At 41.3% G+C, this 21,527-nt stretch overlaps 1 protein-coding gene across 7 annotated transcripts in view; it reads right to left on the bottom strand.

The window, feature by feature from the left end:
• The window catches only part of STARD13 (StAR related lipid transfer domain containing 13), a 183,428-nt gene that overhangs the window by 42,796 nt on the left and 119,105 nt on the right, over window positions 1–21,527 (bottom strand). For all 7 annotated transcript variants that reach the window (XM_019447795.2, XM_019447792.2, XM_019447794.2 and 4 more), the window contains exon 3: window positions 18,633–18,714. In XM_019447795.2, coding sequence (XP_019303340.1) covers window positions 18,633–18,714 — 82 coding nt within the window. The remainder of the gene's footprint in view (window positions 1–18,632; window positions 18,715–21,527) is intronic.

The following is a 21,527-nucleotide window of genomic DNA, read 5'->3' as shown; positions in this document are numbered from 1 at the left end:
CGGTTCCAAGCTGTCAGCACGGAGCCTGATGTGAAGCCCGATGAGGGGCTCAAACTCACAAACTGTGAGATCATGACCTGAGCCGAAGTCAGATGCTTAACCAACTGAGCTACCCAGCTGCCCCTGAACATACAGTTCTAAAAGAAGATATTCAAATGGCAAATAAGCACATGAAAAGATGCTTAGTGGTCATGGGAGAAATGCAAATTAAAATAATAAGACACACTGGAATGCCTAAATTAAAAACACTGTCAACACTAAGTTTTAGCAAAGACATAGAACCACTGGAACTTCCAAAAGGATACAGCCTCCTTGGAAAACAATTTGGTAATATCTTACTACATTAAACATATTCTTAGAATATGACCCAGCAATTCTACTCTTAGTTATATCCAAGATAAAATAAATCGTACACCCATACAAAGACCTGTACTTGAATGTTCACAGCAAATTTATTCAGAAAATAGCCCCAAAGTGGAAATAACACAAAGGTCCCTTAACTGACAAATGGAAATAAAAACTGTGGTATACACATATAAAGAAATATTCAGAAATACAAAGACACTAACAACTGATACATGCAACAAATTGATGAGTCTCAGAGACATTATGTTAAGTAAAAGAAGCCAGACACAAAGAGCACACGCTATATAATTGCATTTATACAAAATTTTAGAGAAGGTAGAACTGCAGTGACAGAAAACAGTTCAGTGGTTGCCAAATGTCAGCAACAGAGAACTTTTTGAGATAATGGAAATGTCCTACATCATGATTGTGGTGAATGTCACATAACTGTATACATTTGACAAAATTCAACAAATCGTAGGTTTTAAGTTGGTGAATTTTCTTGAATGTAAATTACACTTTTAATAAAGCTGAATAAAAAACACTGCAAGTGAGTGACATCGGTGGGAATGGTGGAATAAAAGTCTTCAATGCTCTGTTCCTTTATAAAAGTAAGAAGAATATTGTCAATAACTGTCAAAATCAACTTTTTAAGAACTCTGGAAAGCAATAAAGGCTTGCAACCATCCAAGTACTGTCTATTTAAGAAAAGTGGTTGAATCTACGTGGGAACAGGGAGATTTGAGGCATCTGACCTTGCCCTATTCTCATGTTTCTTTCCTCAGCTCTGCAAAAGCTTTGAAAAACAACAGCATCACAATCAGGGTACCTATGAAAACTGGCAGCCTAGCAGCCACTGGAGAGGGCAGAATGGGCTTGGCTCCCCAAAAGCTTCATTATTAAAGAACTGTCATTATCTGAGCTGCCTGGAAACTGCCTGAATGGCCCCCATTCACAGGGCTTATCTTCATTTAACCTGACTCTGAGCTCATCACTGAGAACAGTTTCCCCCCCAGGGTGTTTGTCAAAAACAATCAGCAGCAATTATTTAACATCATAGCTGCCTGAACCGCTGATAACATTTGGGCTAAACAAGATGTGAACCAAAATGAATGAAAAGGATAGCTGCAAGAATGAGATGTCCATAGGGGACTTAGAAAAGTTCTAACATATTCTTAGGAATCAATCCAGAAGGCCAAGCACATATGAAGAACTGTGTGCATACCCAGAAAAGGCATAACAAAGTCCTAATTTCTCACCTCCGCTCGGCATTGTTGATCTGCACAAGCAGGAAATAAAGGCTAAGGCAGAATTATCAACTTCCTCCTGGAACATTGAAACCATAGCCCAATATGCACAAAGAGCCCTTGATAAAGGCTGGGAGACATACTGGTTCAAGGCATTTAAGGACAGTCCTGTTCAATCATTTGCTGACCGCTAAGCTAACCAAGTGGAGACTTCAGTGGTAATATATAGCAAAGTATTCAGACTTCAGAGAATTAGCTGAGGAAAGTCACTGAACTATAGCCACAGCAACAAACCTTGGGGAGAGGATATCTGATTTTGAGAGTTGCCACATTATAGTGTTCAAAATTTCTGGTATTAAACAAAAAATAACAAGACAACACACAGATTCTAAAGTTTAGATGGAGAGGCAAAAGACCCAGAATAGCCAACACAATATTGAAGCAGAAGAACAAAGTTGGAGGGCTGATACTACCCAACTTCAAGACTTACTATAAAGCTAAAGTAATCAATACAGTATGCTATTGGTAAAAGAATAGAAAAATGGATCCATGGAACAGCATAGAGAGCCTAGAAATAGACCAACACAAGTCTGGTCAACTGATCTGTGACAAAGGAACAAAAGTAATATAATAGAGAACTGATAGCCTTTCAACAAATTTTGTTGCAACAACTGAACACACACACACACACACACACACAAAACACACACACACACACAAACACAAATCCATCTAGACGCAGACCTTCTACTGATAGCCTTTCAACAATTTTTTTGCAACAACTGAACACACACACACACACACACACAACACAAATCCATCTAGACACAGACCTTCTACCCATCACAAAAATTAACTCAAAATGAATCACAGACTTAAATGTAAACACAAAATTATAAGATCCCTGGAAGATAACATAGAAGGAAATCTAAATGACTTGAGGTTTGGTGATAACTTTTTAGATACAACACCAAAGACATGATCTATAAAATAAATAACTGATAAACTGGACTTCATTACAATTAAAAACTTCTGAGAAAGACATTGTTGAGTGTATGAGAAGACAAGTTATAGACTTGGAGAAAACATCTGCAAAAAACATATCTGGTAAAGGACTATTGTCTAAAATATACAAAGAGCTCTTAAAACTTTAATAAGAAAACAATCAACCCAATTAAAAAATAGGCAAACAGTCTGAACAGACACTTCTCCAAACAAGACACACTGATGGCAAATTAAAATAACCATGAGATAACACCATACACTTATTAGAATGACAAAATTATAAAACATTGACCACACAAAATGCTGACAAGAATGTGAAGCAACAGGAATGCTCACTCACTGCGGTTGGGGATGCAAAATGGTACAGCACTTTGGAAGACAGTCTGACAGTTTCTTACTGCCAAACATACCCATACCATAGGACTGAGCAATCACACTCTGGTATTTTACCCAAATGAGTTGAAAACTTATGTACATATAAAAACCTGCACAGGAATGTTTATAGCAGACTTATTCATAACTGCAAAAACCTGGAAGCAACCAAGAAGTCCTTCAGTAGGTGAACGGATAAATCAACTGTGATATATCCAGACAATGGAATATTATTCAGTGTTAAAAGAAACTGAGCCATCAATCCATGAAAAGACATGGAGGGACCTTAAATGCATACTACCAAGTGAAAGAAGCCAATCTGTGAAGTCTACGTACTGTGTGATTCCAACTATATGACAATCTGGAAAAGACAAAACTATGGGTACATGAAAAAGATGAGTGGTTGCTAGGAGTTAGGAGGGAGGGCTGAACAGTCAGAGCGTAAGGGATTTTCAGGCTGTGAAAATATTTCGTGTGGTACTATAATGGTGGATACAAATCATTATACATTTGTCAAAACCCACAGAATGTGTAAGACCAAGAGTGAACCCTAGTGCAAATTATGGACTTGGGGTGATGATGATGTGTAGGTCCCACACTCTGTGTGGGATGGTGATCATGGAAGAGGCTGAGTATGTGCAGGTACAGGGGTGTACAGGAACTCTCTGTACTCTGTCTTCCATTTTTTCTGTGACTCTAAAATGGCTCTTTTAAAAAGTCTATTTTTTAAAGACATAGTTTTTGTTAGATTCATTTAACGATAATTTTATTTATCTGCCTTTGAAATTACCAACGTAAAGTGATCTCCATTTCCTTTGCTCTCCATCCACTTGCTCATTGGTTCTCAATCCTATCTACAAAAGTATCATCATTGAAGACCTCTTAGAAATCCTGGATACAATTTCAAATATCATACCCACAACCATTCAACTCTTCCTTTGAAAATGTGTGTGTGTATCAAATCAGCATGTTGTGCACTTTATATATTCTATAATTTTATTTGTCAAATATGCCTCAACAATGCTGGGGAAGAAAAACACAACTGATTTGTTAAGATGAAAAAAAAAGACACAAGGAGAGAAAACACTCTTTATGGTGGTCTGAAAGTAGGCAGACAGTTCCAGCACGGTGCAGCATCAGCCTGTGATTTATTTTGCACAAGGTAAAAGAAACTGGCTAGACTCTGCAAGAATACAAAACGGATGAAACACACATCCTCGAGAGATGTGAATGCCTCTTTAGGGACTGGCCGCCTCAGGTAAAAGAACATGTCACATAACAGAAGTATCCAGAGCACTTTATCAAAACCCCTGTGAAATTCTGCTATGAATGAAGCCCATCTTTGTTCAGGACATGTATTTAGCATCGGTATTTGTCTACCTCTAACTTCATGGTAAGTAACATAAAACCCTTCAGATAATCTGAGTTGGTCTAGCAGCGGTTTCCTGAAAAACTATTCCTGCAGGAGTAACAATCTTGATTATAAAATTTATTTTATCGGCTGCATGCACAGTGGGTCTTCTCTGGGTTAGAGCCTCTTTTGAGGCACGAACCATAATTTATTCATCTAATCTGAATTAGGCCTTGCAGGAAATTTTACACACGATCGTTTCAATAGGTTTTTCTTTCTTTTTTTTTCCTTAAAGTTTTATTTTATTTATTTATTTATTTATTTATTTATTTATTTATTTATTTAAATGTTTTTATTTATTTTTGAGACAGAGAGAGAGACAGAGCATGAGCAGGGGAGGGGCAGAGAGAGGGAGACATAGAATCCGAAGCAGGCTCCAGGCTCCGAGCTGTCAGCACAGACCCCGATGCGGGGCTTGAACTCATGAGCCGTGAGACCATGACCTGCGCTGAAGTTGGAAGCTTCACTGACTGAGCCACCCAGGTGCCCCAGTAGGTTTTTCTTTCTTAACTGAACATACTTTGTTTATATAGGTCCAATCAGTGATTGATTTTAAGTAGTCGCAACAGCCTGTGCAGAGTCAGAATAACAGAATTATTCTTCCACACTGAATACGACAGGCTAAGGACTGCATCTTATTGGCATCCCTAATGCCTAGCACAGGTGCTGGTTCAGGGCAAATCTACTCAGTGATTTTTTTTCTAACGAAACCTTAGAGCTTGGCAACCTCTGGGGACAATTTGGTCTAACCCTTTTATTTTTAAATGAGGAGAATAAGGATCTGAGACGGCCACTCGCTCCAGGGAGCCACGCATTAGTTAGTGGGAGAGCGAGGACGAGGACTTCTTGACAGTGATGTCTCTGCTCCTGCCTATCCAGGAAATGAGAGCCTAGTCCTGTACCTAGCAGAGGCTTTTGAACAAATGGTAGTTTCCTTCCCCTCTCCTTTATTCCATGCAAAGAGAAAACCCATGACACACGATGAAGCTTGTCCACTTTGCACTCTGAGCAAACTAGATTTCTGTTTTAACAGAAGCAAAGCAGTTTGATCCTTTCAGAAGAATCTGAGTATCTGATATCACTGCAGAATCTGTGAATTGCTGTCTTCAGAATCCTTGAGAAGGCCAGTACATGAGTAAAGGGGAGCTAGAAATCTCATTTTAAGAGTGAAACCTGGGGTTCTAATGGGAAAGAAGACAAGAAGTCAAGACTCTTTATCCAATAGTGCACTACGTACCAGGAGCAAGGGTAGGTGGCAGGAATGCAGAGGCGAATAAGATGTGGTCCCTGCCCTTGAGGATCTCACGGTCCCGCGTGCGATATAAATTTCACAAATAAGAAGCAGCTCACTTCCTGAGTGCATAAGGACAAAACCTCCCAGAGGAGATAATATTTGAGCAAGACCGGGAAGGACTAGGAGAAATTTGCTGCTTAGGCTAAAAGAGTTACAGGCAAAGCAAATGGGCATTAAATAGCATGCTTCAGTCTAGGACTCGTAAGTATGTGAGTGGGGATGTCTGCAGAGAAAGGCAGGGGCTAGATCACGAAGGACCAAAATGAGTATGTCAAGAGTAATCTGTGAGTGATGGGGAGCAACTGAAGGATATTAGACAGGAGAGGAACGTCGTTTGATCGCACATTACAAACGTAAGCGGTGGCAGGGTGGAGAATGAGCTGAAGAACATTAGGACATGTTTACGATAGTTTGGGTGAAAGATGGCAAAAGGGAGTTGGAGCCGATGAAGATTTGGTCTTTGATAGGGAAGGAGCTGAGGAGGAGAAGTAGAGGACGACTCCCAGATTCCAGGCTTTCTCACCGTGCCACAGAACACAGAAAACAGTGACTTGGGGATGTCAGCGGGGAGCTGGGCAGGAGAAAATCAGAAGTTCATGTTTGGATGTGTTAACTGTTAGGGGCCTTTGTGATGTCCAGACCCCCTTGGGAAAGCTGGGCATCACAGTGACTTACACACAAGATACATAATAATTGAGCCAACCATCCTCAGGGAATCCAGAACCCTGGAAATTCCAGCGTGTAAGGCACAGGCCAGTGGGAAGGAGTCAGATGTGGAGAAGGTGTGGTCAGAGACGTAAGAGGTCAACAGAACTAGCTGAAGGCCGTGTCCTAGAAGTCATGGAATGACCATCACGGAAAGGAGTGAGTGGATGGTTCTTTTTTTCTTTAGTTTTTAAAGATGTTTTTATTTATTTATTTTGAGAGAGAGAGAGAGATAACATGCATGCTAGCAGCAGAGGGGCAGAGAGAGAGGGAGACAGAGAATCCCAAACAGGCTCTGCACTGTCAGTGCTGAACCCGATGTGGGGCTCGAACCCACAAACTGTGAGATCATGACCTGAGCTGAAATCAAGAGTTGGATGCTTAAGTGAGTGAGCCACCCAGGTGCCCCAGTATATGGTTCATTGTACTGAATACTTAGGCCGGGGAGGTGATGTACAGCTTAAAATGTGCCTTTTTTAAAGTTTTGTTTTGAATGTTTTATTATTTATTTTTGAGAGAGAGAGAGAGACAGAGACAGAGACAGAGCCCGAGTGGGAGAGGGGAAGAGAGAGAGGGAGACACAGAATCCAAAGCAGGCTCCAGGCTCTGAGCTGTCAGCACAGAGCCCAACGCGGGGCCTGAACTTACGGACCGAGAGATCATGACCTGAGCCGAAGTCAGACGCTCAACCGACTGAGCCCCCCAGGCGCCCCTTAAAATGTGCCTTTTGGATTTAGCAGTTACCAAGGGCAGTTTCAGAGAAGCCTGAGGGAAGAAGGCTGAGGGGTAAGTGGACTCAGAGAAAGTGAAGACAGACCATGAACACAGTGCTCTTTTAAGAAGTCTAGCTAAGAAGGAGAGATGTGTGGTATTTTCTGGAGAAAAGGAATAATTCATCATGACATAATATTCTCTTCACATGTAGAAGCAATAAAATCATTCCCGAGCTGACAGGTTATTTTCTTCCAGGTTCCAGTTCAATGTTACAAATATTCACTTCCTGCTCCACACAAGGCCACGAAGCACCCACGCTACACTCCTAAGATACAGTCCCTACTGTGGAGCACTTAGAAGCCTGGCAGAAGGTCCTTCCGTTGAGGCCCAGCTGCCAGAACCAGAGTGGGGCGGGGTGGTGGCCCGTGTCAAATCTCGTGGTGCTTAGACTGCTCCGAGCACACAGGAGGAGAACCCCAGAGACGACGTCCAGGAGGGCAGGACGCGGGGGCCGCGCAGAACACGGAGGGCTTGCTGGGAGGGCTGGCGATTTGTGAGCAGGGAATGTGCCGCGAGCATCTGAGGGTGATGGGAGGGTGGTCTGGGCCGTGTCTGAGAGGGTTCTTCCACTCACAGTGCAACACAGGCCTGCCTGGGAGACACAGGAGGGCCCTCTGCCTATGGATGTACAGGAAAGCAAAAACCAAAAACCAACAAAACCAAAAAACCCCTTCCCCTCCTCACATTTTAGATTCATATCTTACAGTTAAAACTACCAGACTTTTGAGGTCTCCCATGCTGATTTAATGGCCAGTTTCCTGTGATATTTCTAATATTCCTGCCAAAGCCATGAAAGGAGTGACAAGCAAAGGTATGAATTCGTCTCTAACATGTGATTCTGGTTAAAGCCTGCGCGGCCTGAACTTCTCACCCTGCACTCAAGTGTCAGGGGCTGAAGGTATCTGGCCCCGTCTGCTTAGGAGTGTTCCGGGCGGGGCCCTCAAAGACGGTCCGAAACAAAGTCCCTGAGACTCGTCCTGACCCCAGGAATCAAAGGTGAGGGAGAGCAGGGGCTCCTCCTCTCCGGGCAAGGAGCACAGGGCCTGGGAAAGGTCTCCCCACAGCCCTGCAGCTCAGGAGTTCACAAAACCGGCTCTGCAGAGCAGGATGGGTAGCTGTGCCAGACAGACAACTGCGGCATGTAGCTCTGCAAGGGTGGGGCCTTTCAGAAATCACAGGCCATCCAGCAGGAGGGCTTTATGGCGTGTCAGGGAAAAAGCATATGGTCAGAAGTCCACAAGCGGCTGTCACTGGGCCACCGCTGAGGCAGTGAGGGCCGTGCCTCTCTGCTCTGCGGAGCTTTTCACCCCTGCTGCTCTCCCACCAAGCGGTCACGCTGTCTCCTCCGGCCCATCGACCCACACACAGCTGTTCCTGGATAGTAGCTGCAGTGTGGGAGGAAACCAGTTAGGCACAGACAGATCTAGCTACAAGAAGAAAAATGAAGTATGTGTATGCTGTCGTCGGGGGAGAGAGGATGTGTGTATGGAACTGTGTGATTTGGAAAGTAATTTTTTTTATTGAGATATAATCGACCCATAACACTGTGTTCGTTTTCGGTGTGCAACCTGATGATTTGATGTGTGTATATGTTGCAAAATGATCACCGCAATAAGTCTAGTCAACATCCACAGCCACACATGGTGACTTTGTTTTCTCATAACGAGAACTTTTAAGATTTAGTCTCTGAGCAGCTTTCAAATATACAATGCAGTATGGTTATTGTATACAATACAGTTATTGTATACAATACAGTCACCAGGTTGTACACTCCATCCCCAGAAAGCAATTTTAAATCACGTCCTCTAATGATCAAGGACTCAAGGAAGAGTGTAAGGTCCACTGGCAAATCAGTAAGGTTCAACAGCCCAAGAAAAAGAACTTCAAAAACAAAAGATGCAGGTTTTCTTGGACTTCTTTAGTTTGCAGGATTTGATTCAAGTTTTAAATTCACACATGCCTGCATTGGAAAAATCAGATGGGGTGTGCTTGGCCTTTAACTGTTCACAACAACTGCTAATCCAGATAATTTCTCTAGCGAGAGCTGGTCCAAGTTGAAGCAGGGGTCACAACCAGAGGTGTCTCTGAGAGGTTCAAAGGAAAGCAAAGCAAAACCAGGCCAGGGGTAACTGGCGGGCCTCACTCTGGGCCCTAGCATTGGCTCTCAGCTCCTTCCCCAGCCTGTCCTCCACCACATGGGCCCCCATCTTTCAGTCACGGTCCTCTTCAGCTCTCCTCACTGTCCTTGGCGGACATCACTCAGTCTCAGGACCTTCATGCCTGCGTACGTAGATGACTTTGCATCTCTGTCTCCGGCTGTGGTCCCTGGCTGGCTGCAGACCCGCGCACCTGACAGCAACTCCTCTGGTCCCAGCCCCTCAGGTACCTCAGCTCACCACACCTTCCCGGGCTCAGACCCTGGCCAGACTCCATGGCTGCTCCCTGCCTCAGGGAAAGGCGCCACCACCCCCAGCTGCTCCAACCGGGAGGAGCCTGGTCACCCTGACTTCCGAGCTACAGCACCTGTAACTCCTAGGTTCTTGTACGGATTAAATGAGACCAATGTATGTTACCAAGCAGCAGTAGACACTCACTAAATGTTAGCCACCATCATCTGTTATTTATCTGGCAAAGCCAGCCACTTTTAAAAACATTGTTAGGGGCGCCTGGGTGGCTCAGTCGGTTAAGCGTCCGATTCCTGGTTTCGGCTCGCATCATGATCTCACGGTTCGTGAGTTCGAGCCCCACCATGGGCTCTGTGCTGACAGTGCAGGGTGGTCTGCTTGGGATTCTCTCTGTCCCTCTCTCTCCGCCCCTCCCTTACTTGTGTTATCTCTCTCTCTCTCAAAATAAATAAATAAATAAAATATTTTTAAAAACTAAATCAACATTGGGGCGGGCTCCTGGGTGGCTCGGTCAGTTAAGTGTCCGACTTCGGCTCAGGTCATGATCTCGCGGTCTGTGAGTTTGAGCCCCGCATCGGGCTCTGTGCTGACAGCTCAGAGCCTGGAGCCTGCTTCAGATTCTGTGTCTCCCTCTCTCTCTGACCCTCCCCCGTTCATGCTCTGTCTCCCTCTGTCTCAAAAATAAATAAATATTAAAAAAAAATGTTTTTAAAAAGTAAAAAAAAATAAAAACATTGTTAATGTTTTTAATAATGCAATACAAAATATCTAATATATGTAATTAAAAAATAGCAACTCTCCCCTCAATCTGCTGTCCTGTTTTATGGTTTCTTGTGTGTTCTTCTTGGAAGTTCATATACGTAAAAATCATTTTGAGTAGCCGGTTGGAAAAATTTACACAAGAGACCATTTAAAAATACAAGGATCAATGTTTTTCATATATCTGTATTCCATCTACATCTATATCCGAAGTCCCCTATCTCTGACTCTGGCGTGTCTGTACCCCAGGCCTGCCCTATACTATGATGGCTGTGTGCGGGACGGGGGTGGGGATAAAGATATCTTTCCTGCACACTAATTTACTTTAAAAAAAAAAGCTAAAAGTTCAAAATAGGCACAACAAAATGTCATGTGTTCTTGTCTGGGTAATCCTGACTGGTCTTTTAGGGTCATTTTTCCAGGAAGCCCTCTCTGAAACGCCTTTCCCTGCATCCGTCCTTACAGCGATCATACCATTTGTCCAAGTAAATCGCCATTTACTCGCTTCTCAACCTTGGCACAACTGGCCTCTGGAGCCAGACGATTCCTGCTTATGGGGGCTGCCCCGTGCACTCTAGGAGTTTCGGCAGCACCCCCGACCTCCACCCACTGCATGCCAGTACCATCACCCAGTTGTGGGGGGCAAAAATACGTCCCTGGATGTTGAGAGGGGGACAAGATGCTCCTCCCCTTCCAGGCTCAGACCACTGCATTCGCCTGAGACCTGAGAGCGAGGATTCTGTCCTACTGGTCTCTGTGGCCCGGAGCGGCCCTGAAGACGCAGCGATGGAACAGAGCCGAAGGAACAAATGAGAAGGGGCTGGCTACTCTCCTGACAGGAAATCACATCTCCTCTCTTCACGGAAGAACAGTGTGCTTTCAACTCTTATTATTACTTTTTAAATTTTTTAAAATTAATTAATTAATTGATTGATTGATTATTTTTTAAATGTAGTTCCATGAAGAATAAAGTAGAGATGCCACCATAATTTCTATCCTTGGGATTTATGAGTCAAACTCAGGATACCATAAGCAACACAGGCATGTTTGCAAAAATTACCTTCAAAGGAAGATATGGAAAGTATTCCAAGTTGTATTTCACAAGAAGACCTCAGCTCTCCTTAAAAACTCCAGAAGCAGCCTGCCTGGCTTTGAATCCTAGCACTGCAATTCACTAGCTGAGTGGGCCAATTATTTTATACCTCTGTGCCTCAGTTTCCTTGCCTATAAAATGGGAATCATGTTGCTGAGAGCCTACTTTATAGAGCTGTTATGGAATTAAATAACTACATATTTGTAAAGTGCTTAGAGTAGTGCCTGGTACATAGTGAACGCTTTGTAAGAGTTTTTTAAAAAATAAAATCACCACTCACTGGGATTTGTATTTTTCTTATAGCTCAGAATTTTAAAGTGGGAAGTGACCATGATTATCCTGTATCCTTCCCTCAATGATTTGTCCAAGGTGTCAGTCCAACTAATTGTCACATATTATTATATGACATAACACAATACATAATACTGTACATTTTCTGTGATAAATATTCTAAAAGGGAAAATATTTAAAATATATCTCAATATTCATAAAGACTACCATTATTTAATATTATTATGTTATGTAACATACTCAAAGATGTGCATTTGTGTGTAGAGGTAAATCATAAACCTCATTTTTGTCAGCACTCTCCCTCACCTGCTGCCTGCTGCACACAAAAACCAGGGTCATTAATTATCCTTTTAAATACAAAGTGCAGTGATAGACGCACTCTATCATCTGAATCAATTCCATATCTCCATGAAATGGTACCGAACAAGGTAATGCCCTGTTTTATACATGATACAATTAGCTAGTATTTATTAACATAAGTTACGCGGATGGTGTACTGGCCTAATACTAAATTAGAAGCTCAGAGATCACTTGAGCATCAAGGCCCTATGTTATCGGTCTGAGCGAATATCGTAAACCAAAATGCTAATAGAACATATTATCCTTAAAAATCTCATTTAGGGACTTCAATTTGCTGCAATTTGCTTTAAAGGTGACAAACTTTTCAAGCTATTATTGACACCTTGGCTATTCCTACATTCTGATACGGTTAACAGTTTCATCTAGTTCATCTAAGGTACTTAGATTTGCAAATATCTTTTCGTTGCTCACAGGGGAAAATATTTTTCAATTAGGAATCGAATCAAAGAACATCAAAACAAAATTATAACTGTGGTTGCTAAAATGAGAAGCTGCACTACTCTAATTTGCAGTAACAAATATTTACAGAGCGCCTACTATGTGCTGGGACTGTCGGACGCAGAAGCAATGGTAAGGCATGGTTGCCATCCTGGAAGTTCACACTGCCAGCAGACACAGCAAACCTGTATAGCGTTCGAGACCGAAACCTGGGAGCTCCACATGTATGTGTTCTGGGCCACGCATGGGTCCTCCTTGCCATCAATACCCTCAGTACGATACGTTTTCCCAACCGATCAAAAAGTGAACTCTGTTCAACAACTCACTAAATGTCATTAGGACCCAGGATTAACTGTCTGTCTACACAAGTGAGACACGTCCAGAAAACCAACGGTGAGTAAAAATTCTTGTCGTGGGTAACATTTGCAGGAGACTTTCAGCCCTCCTGTCTTCATTTGTTTACCTGGCAGAAACCTGGCAGAAACCTCTGGCTGCGGTTTCCTTTGTGATCCTGCATTAGCTCCGAGCTTCAAATATGCATGACAAACGCAAAGCTTAAAAATAAAATAGGAGACCAACTCTCATGCTGTGTCTATAGTGCACCAGTGAGAAAACGTATAAAATCCCGACCCCTTACTGCTCTCCAGGCATCAATCATTACATTCCATGTGAGTGGGTGAGTGTCTAATTAACCACTCATCGATCTCAAAGTTTTATAAGTGCTGTCGCTCCCCGCAGGCTGGAGTTCTTCCTTCTGCCTGCGTTCCGCTATTTGCTACCTTGGCAATCGGTGTCCTGGTGGAACTTGTAATGAAGGGAACAAACTCCACACGGGTCCCCTTTAGCCAAGCCACCGCCGTCTGCCTCCTTACTGTGCCTGCTTCCTTTGATCCACCTTGCTGGGACTATTCCTTTGGCCTCCATTCCACCCACCACTCCTACGCCCCAAGAACCTCAGCTCACACACTTGCAGCCAAACACTGTTCTTACCTCATAATATTTTTGGAGACATAGTTATCATAAGACTGATTCCAATTATAACAACCTCCTGCCACTCTCGCCATTTTTACACAAGCTGGGCCCCTGTGAAGAACACCGTGCTGTCTGGCATTGCTGCACTCGCACGTATTTATGCAGCAACACCTTTTGGGGTATGTCTGCGCAGGTCCTGCCGTGGGCTGCAGCGGAGAGGGCTCACGGGCTCTACAAGAGAAGGCTTCCTGATTTTTCTGGCTGACACTAATAGCACTATTCAGAACTGTCTATCTCGAAATGATTTCACATTCATTGTACTAAGTCATCTCTATAATGTGTCTGAAAGGCATTTTTAAAAATTTTATTTATTTATTTATTTATTTATTTATTTATTTATTTATTTATTTTTAAACGTTATTTATTTATTTTGAGAGAGAGACACAGAAAGCAAGCAGAGGAGGGGGCAGAGAGAGAGGGAGACAGAGAATGCCAAGCAGGCTCTGTGCTGTCAGTGCGGACAGAGCCCGACGTGGACTTTGAACTCATATACTGTGAGATCGTAACCTGCGCAGAAACCAAGAGTCAGATGCTTAACCAACTGAGTCACACAGGTGCCCCATGAGAGGCATTTTTTTTTTTTTAAGAGTCGACTTTGATGGAAAAATCCAAAACTTAGTCAAGGCATCTCAGATCACAGGCAGCAGTGAATAGATAAGGATTTACCACCCAACTGTATGAGATGCAAAGATTGGCCCACTTAGCCATGTCAGCAGTAAACACAGCTGAACAATCAGAGATAGTCTTTGCCCCTGCAATCCTGTCTTGAAAATATGTACTATAATTTTTATTTTTGGTTTACAATGTAATCCTTTATTTATATTTCAAAATAAAATTTTAGATATCTATGATGAAGCTACTAGGAAGTAATGAGTGAGTTTAGAAGGACTATAGAATCCAAGGACAATATATAACAAAAATTTACATGATGTTAATTGAGCAATTGGAAACTGAAATTATAAAAAAAATCTGTGCTATTCGCAATAGCACCACAAAACATGAAATTCTTTTTTTTTAAATTTTTTTAAATGTTTGTTTTTGAGACAGAGAGAGACAGCATGAATGGGGGAGGGTCAGAGAGAGAGAGGGAGACACAGAATCCGAAGCAGACTCCAGGCTCTAAGCTGTCAGCACAGAGCCCGACGCGGGGCTCGAACTCACGGACCGTGAGATCGTGACCTGAGCCGAAGTCAGATGCTTAACCGACTGAGCCACCCAGGTGCCCCACAAAACATGAAATTCTTAAGTACTTTTGAGGATGTGTAGTATCCATATGTTGAAAATCACAAGTCAGGGTTGAAAAAAAATCAAAGGAGACCTAAATAAATAAATACATTGTATTTATAAATCAGAAGATTCAGTACTGTTAAGATGTCAATTCTCCCCAAACTGATCTATAGAGTCAACATAATCCAAATCAATATTCCAGAGGGTTTTTAAAACAGATATCAACAAGATGTTTTTAAAATTTATATGAAAAGGCAGAGGAACTAGAATAACCAAAACAATTCTGGCAAAAAAGAACCAAGTTGGAGGATGTATATTATTGGATTCCAAGATATACATAAAGCTAAGTAATCCTGTGTCATATTGATGAAGGATTAGACATACAGATAAATGGAACAGAATAGATAGTCTAGAAATATATTTACACATACATGGCCAATTGATTGAACATTACAGGTGCAAAGGCGATTTAATGTGGAAAGTATAATTTTCTAATATGGTGTCGAACCAATGGGACATTGATGTGCAAAAAAAATCTTGATCTATACTTTGTACCTAATAAAAAATTAACTTTAAATGGACCATTGAATTTGATGAAAACATAACACTAATATCTCCAGAAGAAAACAAAGGAGAAAATAGTTGCGACCTTATGTTAGGGAAAGGTTTCTTAGGACTAAAAATATGGAAAAAAATGATAAACTGGATTTAAGCAAAATTTAAAACTTCTGTGAAAGACACTGTTAAAAGATCAAAAAGACAAGCTACAGACTGGGTAGAAGATATTACAAAACCCATATCTGACAAAGGATTTATATCTAGAGCATATAAGGACTTCTTAAAAGTCAAAAATAAAAAAACAAACAACCAAATTTTAAAATGGGCAAAAGACTTGAACAGACACTTTACCAAGGAAGATACAGGTATGGTAAATAAGCACATGAAAAGACATTCAACACCATTACTCATTAAGGAAATGCAAATTAAAATTCTAATGAGTTAGTAACTGTAGACACCTATTAGAATGGCTACAAACAAAACAAACAATACATGCGATGGGGATGAAAGGCATAGCATAGGGAATATAATCAATGGTATTGTAATAGTGTTACATGGTGACAGTTAGTAGCTACACTTGTGATGAGCATGGCGTAATGTATGGACTTGCTGAATCACCATGCAGTACATCTGAAACTAATGCAACGTTGTGTGTCAACTATACCTCAATAACAAACAAAACAAAAAGTGACAGCACCAAGTGGTGGCAAAGATGTGGAGCTACTGGAATTCTGATACATTGTTGGTGAAAATACAAAGTGATATGATCACTTTTGAAAAGCCTGGTGATTTCTTAAGAAGTTAAGATACAGTTATCAAATGGACCCTGCAATCCCATTCCTAGGATTTTACTTAAAAGAAATGAACACTTATGTTCACACAAAACCCTGAATATGAATGTTTATAGTTGCTTTATGACCACCAAAACTGATGACAACTCAAACATCCTTCAGCTGGTGAATGGACAATGTCGAATGCCATATGATGTAATACTATCCAGTAATGGTACCGATTGATACACCAACAACGTGGATGAATCTTAAATGTAGTACACCAAGTAAAAGAAGCCAGGCTTGGGGCGCCTGGATGGCGCAGTCGGTTAAGCGTCCGACTTCAGCCAGGTCACGATCTCGCGGTCCGTGAGTTCGAGCCCCGCGTCAGGCTCTGGGCTGATGGCTCGGAGCCTGGAGCCTGTTTCCGATTCTGTGTCTCCCTCTCTCTCTGCCCCTCCCCCGTTCATGCTCTGTCTCTCTCTGTCCCAAAAATAAATAAAAAACGTTGAAAAAAAAAAAAAAAACATTAAAAAAAAAAAAAAAAAAAAGAAGCCAGGCTCAAAAGGCTACATATTGTTTGATTTCATTTATATGGTATTCTGGAAAAGGCGAAACAACAGGTACAAAAACAAGATCAGTGGTTGCCAGGGGTTTGGGGGGAGGGCTAGAGGCTGATGATAAAGGGGAACCAGGGAATTTTGGGGGGTGATGGAGCTGTTCTTTATCTTGGTTGTGGTGGCAGTTACATGTCTACAGGCATTCGTCAATTCTCAAAAACTGTTCACTCAAAATAGTGAATTTTAGTTTGTACGTTTATATGACACTTTGACTTAAAGAAAGCATATGGGGAAAAATGATAATGCAATATAACATAATTAAGATACAGAAATTATTTTTTTTTTAATGCCAGCTAGTAAAAGTCTCCTTGGTTAACACTAAGAGGGAAAACTCAGAAGGAAGTGCTATTGGAATAGTTCTGGTTTGAGTGAAATCTCCTGAGAAGGGAAATGTCTTGCTTGGGGTGTACCTCCGACATCCTGAAGAGAAAACACTTCTTTTCCAATTCATGACCTTTAAAAAGTTGCAATCAAACCATCCATTCCTCTCATAAACGCTCACAAAGGGCATTCTGTGCCATTTATTTTGTGCCATTATTTGTTTTCTAGTCCAAATAGCCTGTTCCTCTAATTTGTGATTTCAAGAGTTCTTTGCTCTTTTACACACTTAAGCAAACCCACAGTACTATTTTCCTTAAACATTCAGAGATCAATTCTTAATGCAAATCTATTTTTTCTTCATATAGGAACCACAGAGCAGATACAAAAATATGTATGTCTGAAGACTCAGAAAGTCTAAGGTTATTTACACACTGTCCTAACATACCTTGGTCTCTCTTATCTTTTTTTTTTATCTTTAGCTATTTTTGACAGCAAGGGAGACAGAGAATGAGTGGGGCAGGGGGTGGGGGCAGAGAGACAGGGAGACACAGAATCTGAAGCAGGCTCCAGGCTCAGAGCCCGATGCAGGCCTCCAACTCACAGACCGAAGTCGGATGCTTAACCGACTGAGCCACCCAGTCGCCCCAGTCTCTCTTATCTTGAAAAAAGTTTTGCTCATCATTGCTTTCTGATTAAACTACCATCCTTCTATGTCTATGCAGAATGTGCTAGAATGAACACTGGATTGAAAACTGTAAGTACCGCGTTTTAAGGTCAATTCAACTCCTAACTAGCTGTGTGGCCATGGAAAAATGACTCACCTCCTGTAACTACTATTTATCTCCATCCCTGACCTCTCTCCAGGGCCTTCGTTAAGAAATTTCAAATTCCTACAGACACATACTGTCTCTCATGCAGCATTTAATTGTTCATGGATACTGGTTACATTGGCATCATTTCCTATCACTCAAATTATAATTGTTACTTATCTGTTCATGTATTCATGCTTTATTTCTTCAACTAGACTTCTCCAACCAGATTATAAATTCTTTGAGGAGAGGGAATTCCTCATTTACATCTTTATTTTTATCTAGCATCTATCACATAGCAAAGACTAAATATTTCAGGTTGCTGATATAATCACTTGAGCTTATATCTTCTAGTTTGCTCATATAATCACTTGACTTTGCAAAAAATACACATACTCATGGAGTTTTTCGGGACCTACTCTGTCCACTCATGCTGTGGCCTCCCCTGCTAACCAATCCATCCCTGACCCTAATCACCACAGTCTATGGAGTCATCTTAGTTTTTTCATGGCACTGAACAGTCTCTGAGTTAACATCTCCCTGTTATTCTCTTTTTCTCTCACTGACTCTCTTTTTCTTTTTCTCAATGTATTTTCTGAAGCCTCTGACTAGGATTTAAGCTTCATGAAACCAGGGACCAATCATACTCACTGTGGTAGAACCTGGACCCATGCCTGGCATATAGTAGGCACTCAATAAATACTTATGATGGAGTCATTGAACTTGCCCCTCACTACAGTGATACCTACTGGAGACTGCACAATTGAAACTAACAAAAATATTTCACCTAATTTACCTGTAAAGAGGTTCTACAAGGTCCTTTTCAAGAAACTCATGATCATTCTTGACAGCCACAATGTTGATGGGAAATTGGGAATCTGAAAAAAGAGAAAGAGAGAAACAAGGGAGATTATGAGTCTTGTTTTTATCTGAATGGGCACCAATATCTTTCGACCACCATGTTTCTGTACACATGACTGGTCCTGGCAGTTGCTTTCTCATCATTGGGTGTGTTGGTAATGTTTAAGATAGTGGGCAGTTTTAGTTTTATCAAATAAGTGCTTTGAAGGATATAAAAGAAGTCCTTGGATAGGAGTGAATATTAAGTGCCTGCATTTTTGTGGTTCATCATAATCACAGACATTAGCCTATCTATATGAAGAGTTTTTATACTCTCACACTTAACATCACTGACTTTTATCTTGATCAGTTCATGAAACACTTAATTTGGGAGATTTTTTTTTTTTCTTTAGAAAAGAAATTTCCAAAAATACCCGAAACTCAGTGGCCACAAAAGTGTTCTTTTGCAGCAAAATCTTGAGCCACTTTAGAGTATCAGCAAAATACTCAAACAACTGATTCTATCCAAAGAGATAAATTCCAGCATCATGATTTTTCTCCCACAGACTGAGTATTCATGCCAACTTTGGAGGTCAAGGGCCACGCTCAAGATGCAGTGTTAATGTTAGGTACCTTATTCACAGAGATGAAAATCTGGGGATCATTCTAATAGAGGCCATGGTCAGACCTAACAGACAATGTCAAATCATTACCACTATCCTGCCATTCTTTCTCTTTCTCATTTTATACTTTGCACTGCCTCCACCTTGCCAGTCATAATAAATCTAAAGGTATCTAAATCTTAATGTGAGTTGGAAATCGAAACAGTCTCTTCTGGTGATAAAAGTAATGTGAGTGAATTCCAGATGGTGCTGGAATGAAGACTGTCTTGTTCTGCTCGAGAGGGAGTGTGTGTAGTAATGAGAAACACAGACACCACAGCCCAGTTGCCTTGGCTTTGAGTCCTGGCACTGCTAATCTCTAGATGTAGAACTGGGTACAACTTACCTAACCTCTTCTGGGCTTGTGTTTCCCCATCTGTAAAAAGGGGATGATGATAATTATAATACTTAACCTATAGTGCTGAGAATATTAAATAAGTGGTTATAGGTAAAGTGCTCTCAGCAGGACCTGGCACACAGTATGTTCCATGTAAGTATTTGCTCTTTCTTATTATATTTATTCAATGCACATGGCTTAAATACAATTTGACAGGCTCCTTTTACTTATGGCACATTCTTTTTCTCTAGAAAGGAAATTTCCAAAAATAACCAAAGCTCAATGGCCTCAAATGTTTTCTTTTGTAGCAAAATCGTGAGTCACTTTAGAGTATCAGCAAGATATTCAACTAACTGATTCTATCTAAAGAAAAGAAATTTAATTTACTTCTTAGCCATTTGTAGACACTTCATATTTAAATTGCAATGTATTTTGGGGCACCTGGGTGGCTCAGTAGGTTAAACGTCCGACTTCAGCTCAGGTCATGATCTCATGGTTCGTGGGTTCGAGCCCCACATCGGGCTCTGTGCTGACAGCTCAGAGCCTGGAGCCTGCTTTGGATTCTGTGTCCTCTCTGCCCCACCCCTGCTTGTGCTCTGTGTCTCTCTGTCTTTCAAAAATGGATAAACATTAAAAAAATAACAAAAATAAATAAATTGCAAGGTATTTTGAGTTTACAAAGAGAGTTCACATTATAGGAGAAAACACACTGCATTAAGACTTAAGAGACTACGATTTTAATTCTGATTCCTCTGCCTTTTAATGTTGAAAAAGTCATTTAACCTCTGGGTCTCTCTCTCATCATCAGTAAATTGGAGGGGGTGGGAGGGTGGGAGTAGCGTTCTTTAGACCAAAATTATAAAACCCTCCTTTATAAAAACTTGAGTCAGACTCTAGACTTCAAAGCACATATTGAGATATGCTCTCCTTCATCCACTGAATTTAAGTTACAGAAGTAGAATAAGGGTTTTATATGTGTGTGTGTGTGTGTGTGTGTGTGTGTGTGTGTGTATAATATGTATATATGTATATGTGTATATATATGTTCTATGTATATGCATATGTATATATATATATATATACACACATATATATACACATATATATGTATATATATATATACACACACATACATATAAAACTGAGCTTCCAGGTGAGTGAATGAGAGTCACCAGTGACTATGGGTTCATTTTGTTGCTTCTTTCTATCCTGCATAGATTTTATGCCATCAGGAAGAGAACTCAATGCTATTTAATGTTCTAGATATCCTTTGTTTAGCCCTACAGATCCACTCTCCACTTTTTTATACCCTGCCTTGTGCGCCGAGGGTCACCAGTGAGGATGGCATTCGAGGGGACCCATTTTCCTTGGTTTCCTTTTGTGTTTGGCCAACAGGGAGCCCTGGCTGGAGACGGAGGGGAGCAGGAGTGCAAGGTCAGGGCATTTACCCTCCTGGTTATCACTCACCACCAGCTGTGTCCTTTGCTCTAGGGATCCTCTCTTGTCCTGGTTTCTGGCACCCGCTCCCTCTGCCCATCCCTTTGGGCCTACGGCAGTGGCAGCTCTGTGGCTATGAACTCTGGGCACCTGTATGGTTCCTCCTGGTTTCTCATATCCTGCCCACACTTTTGTAATAAACATTTTTAGAAATAAGTCCTCCTCAGACCATCTTGAGTGCTCCATCTGTTTACCATTAGGATCCTAATTCACTATTCTGGACAATCCAAGAAGTAGTTCGTAGCCTTGGTTATAGTTTCAGGGATGAGTAAGATACAGGTGATTAAGTTTATTAAGTGCCAAATAAAACATCAGTGAAAGAAGTATGATGCTGGCAATAAACATCTCACTTCAA

The sequence above is a fragment of the Panthera pardus genome, unplaced genomic scaffold (genome assembly GCF_024362965.1).
Source record: "Panthera pardus isolate Hobbes unplaced genomic scaffold, ASM2436296v1 HiC_scaffold_1, whole genome shotgun sequence".
Taxonomy (NCBI): domain Eukaryota; kingdom Metazoa; phylum Chordata; class Mammalia; order Carnivora; family Felidae; genus Panthera; species Panthera pardus.
This window is presented reverse-complemented; position numbering and strand designations above follow the sequence as displayed.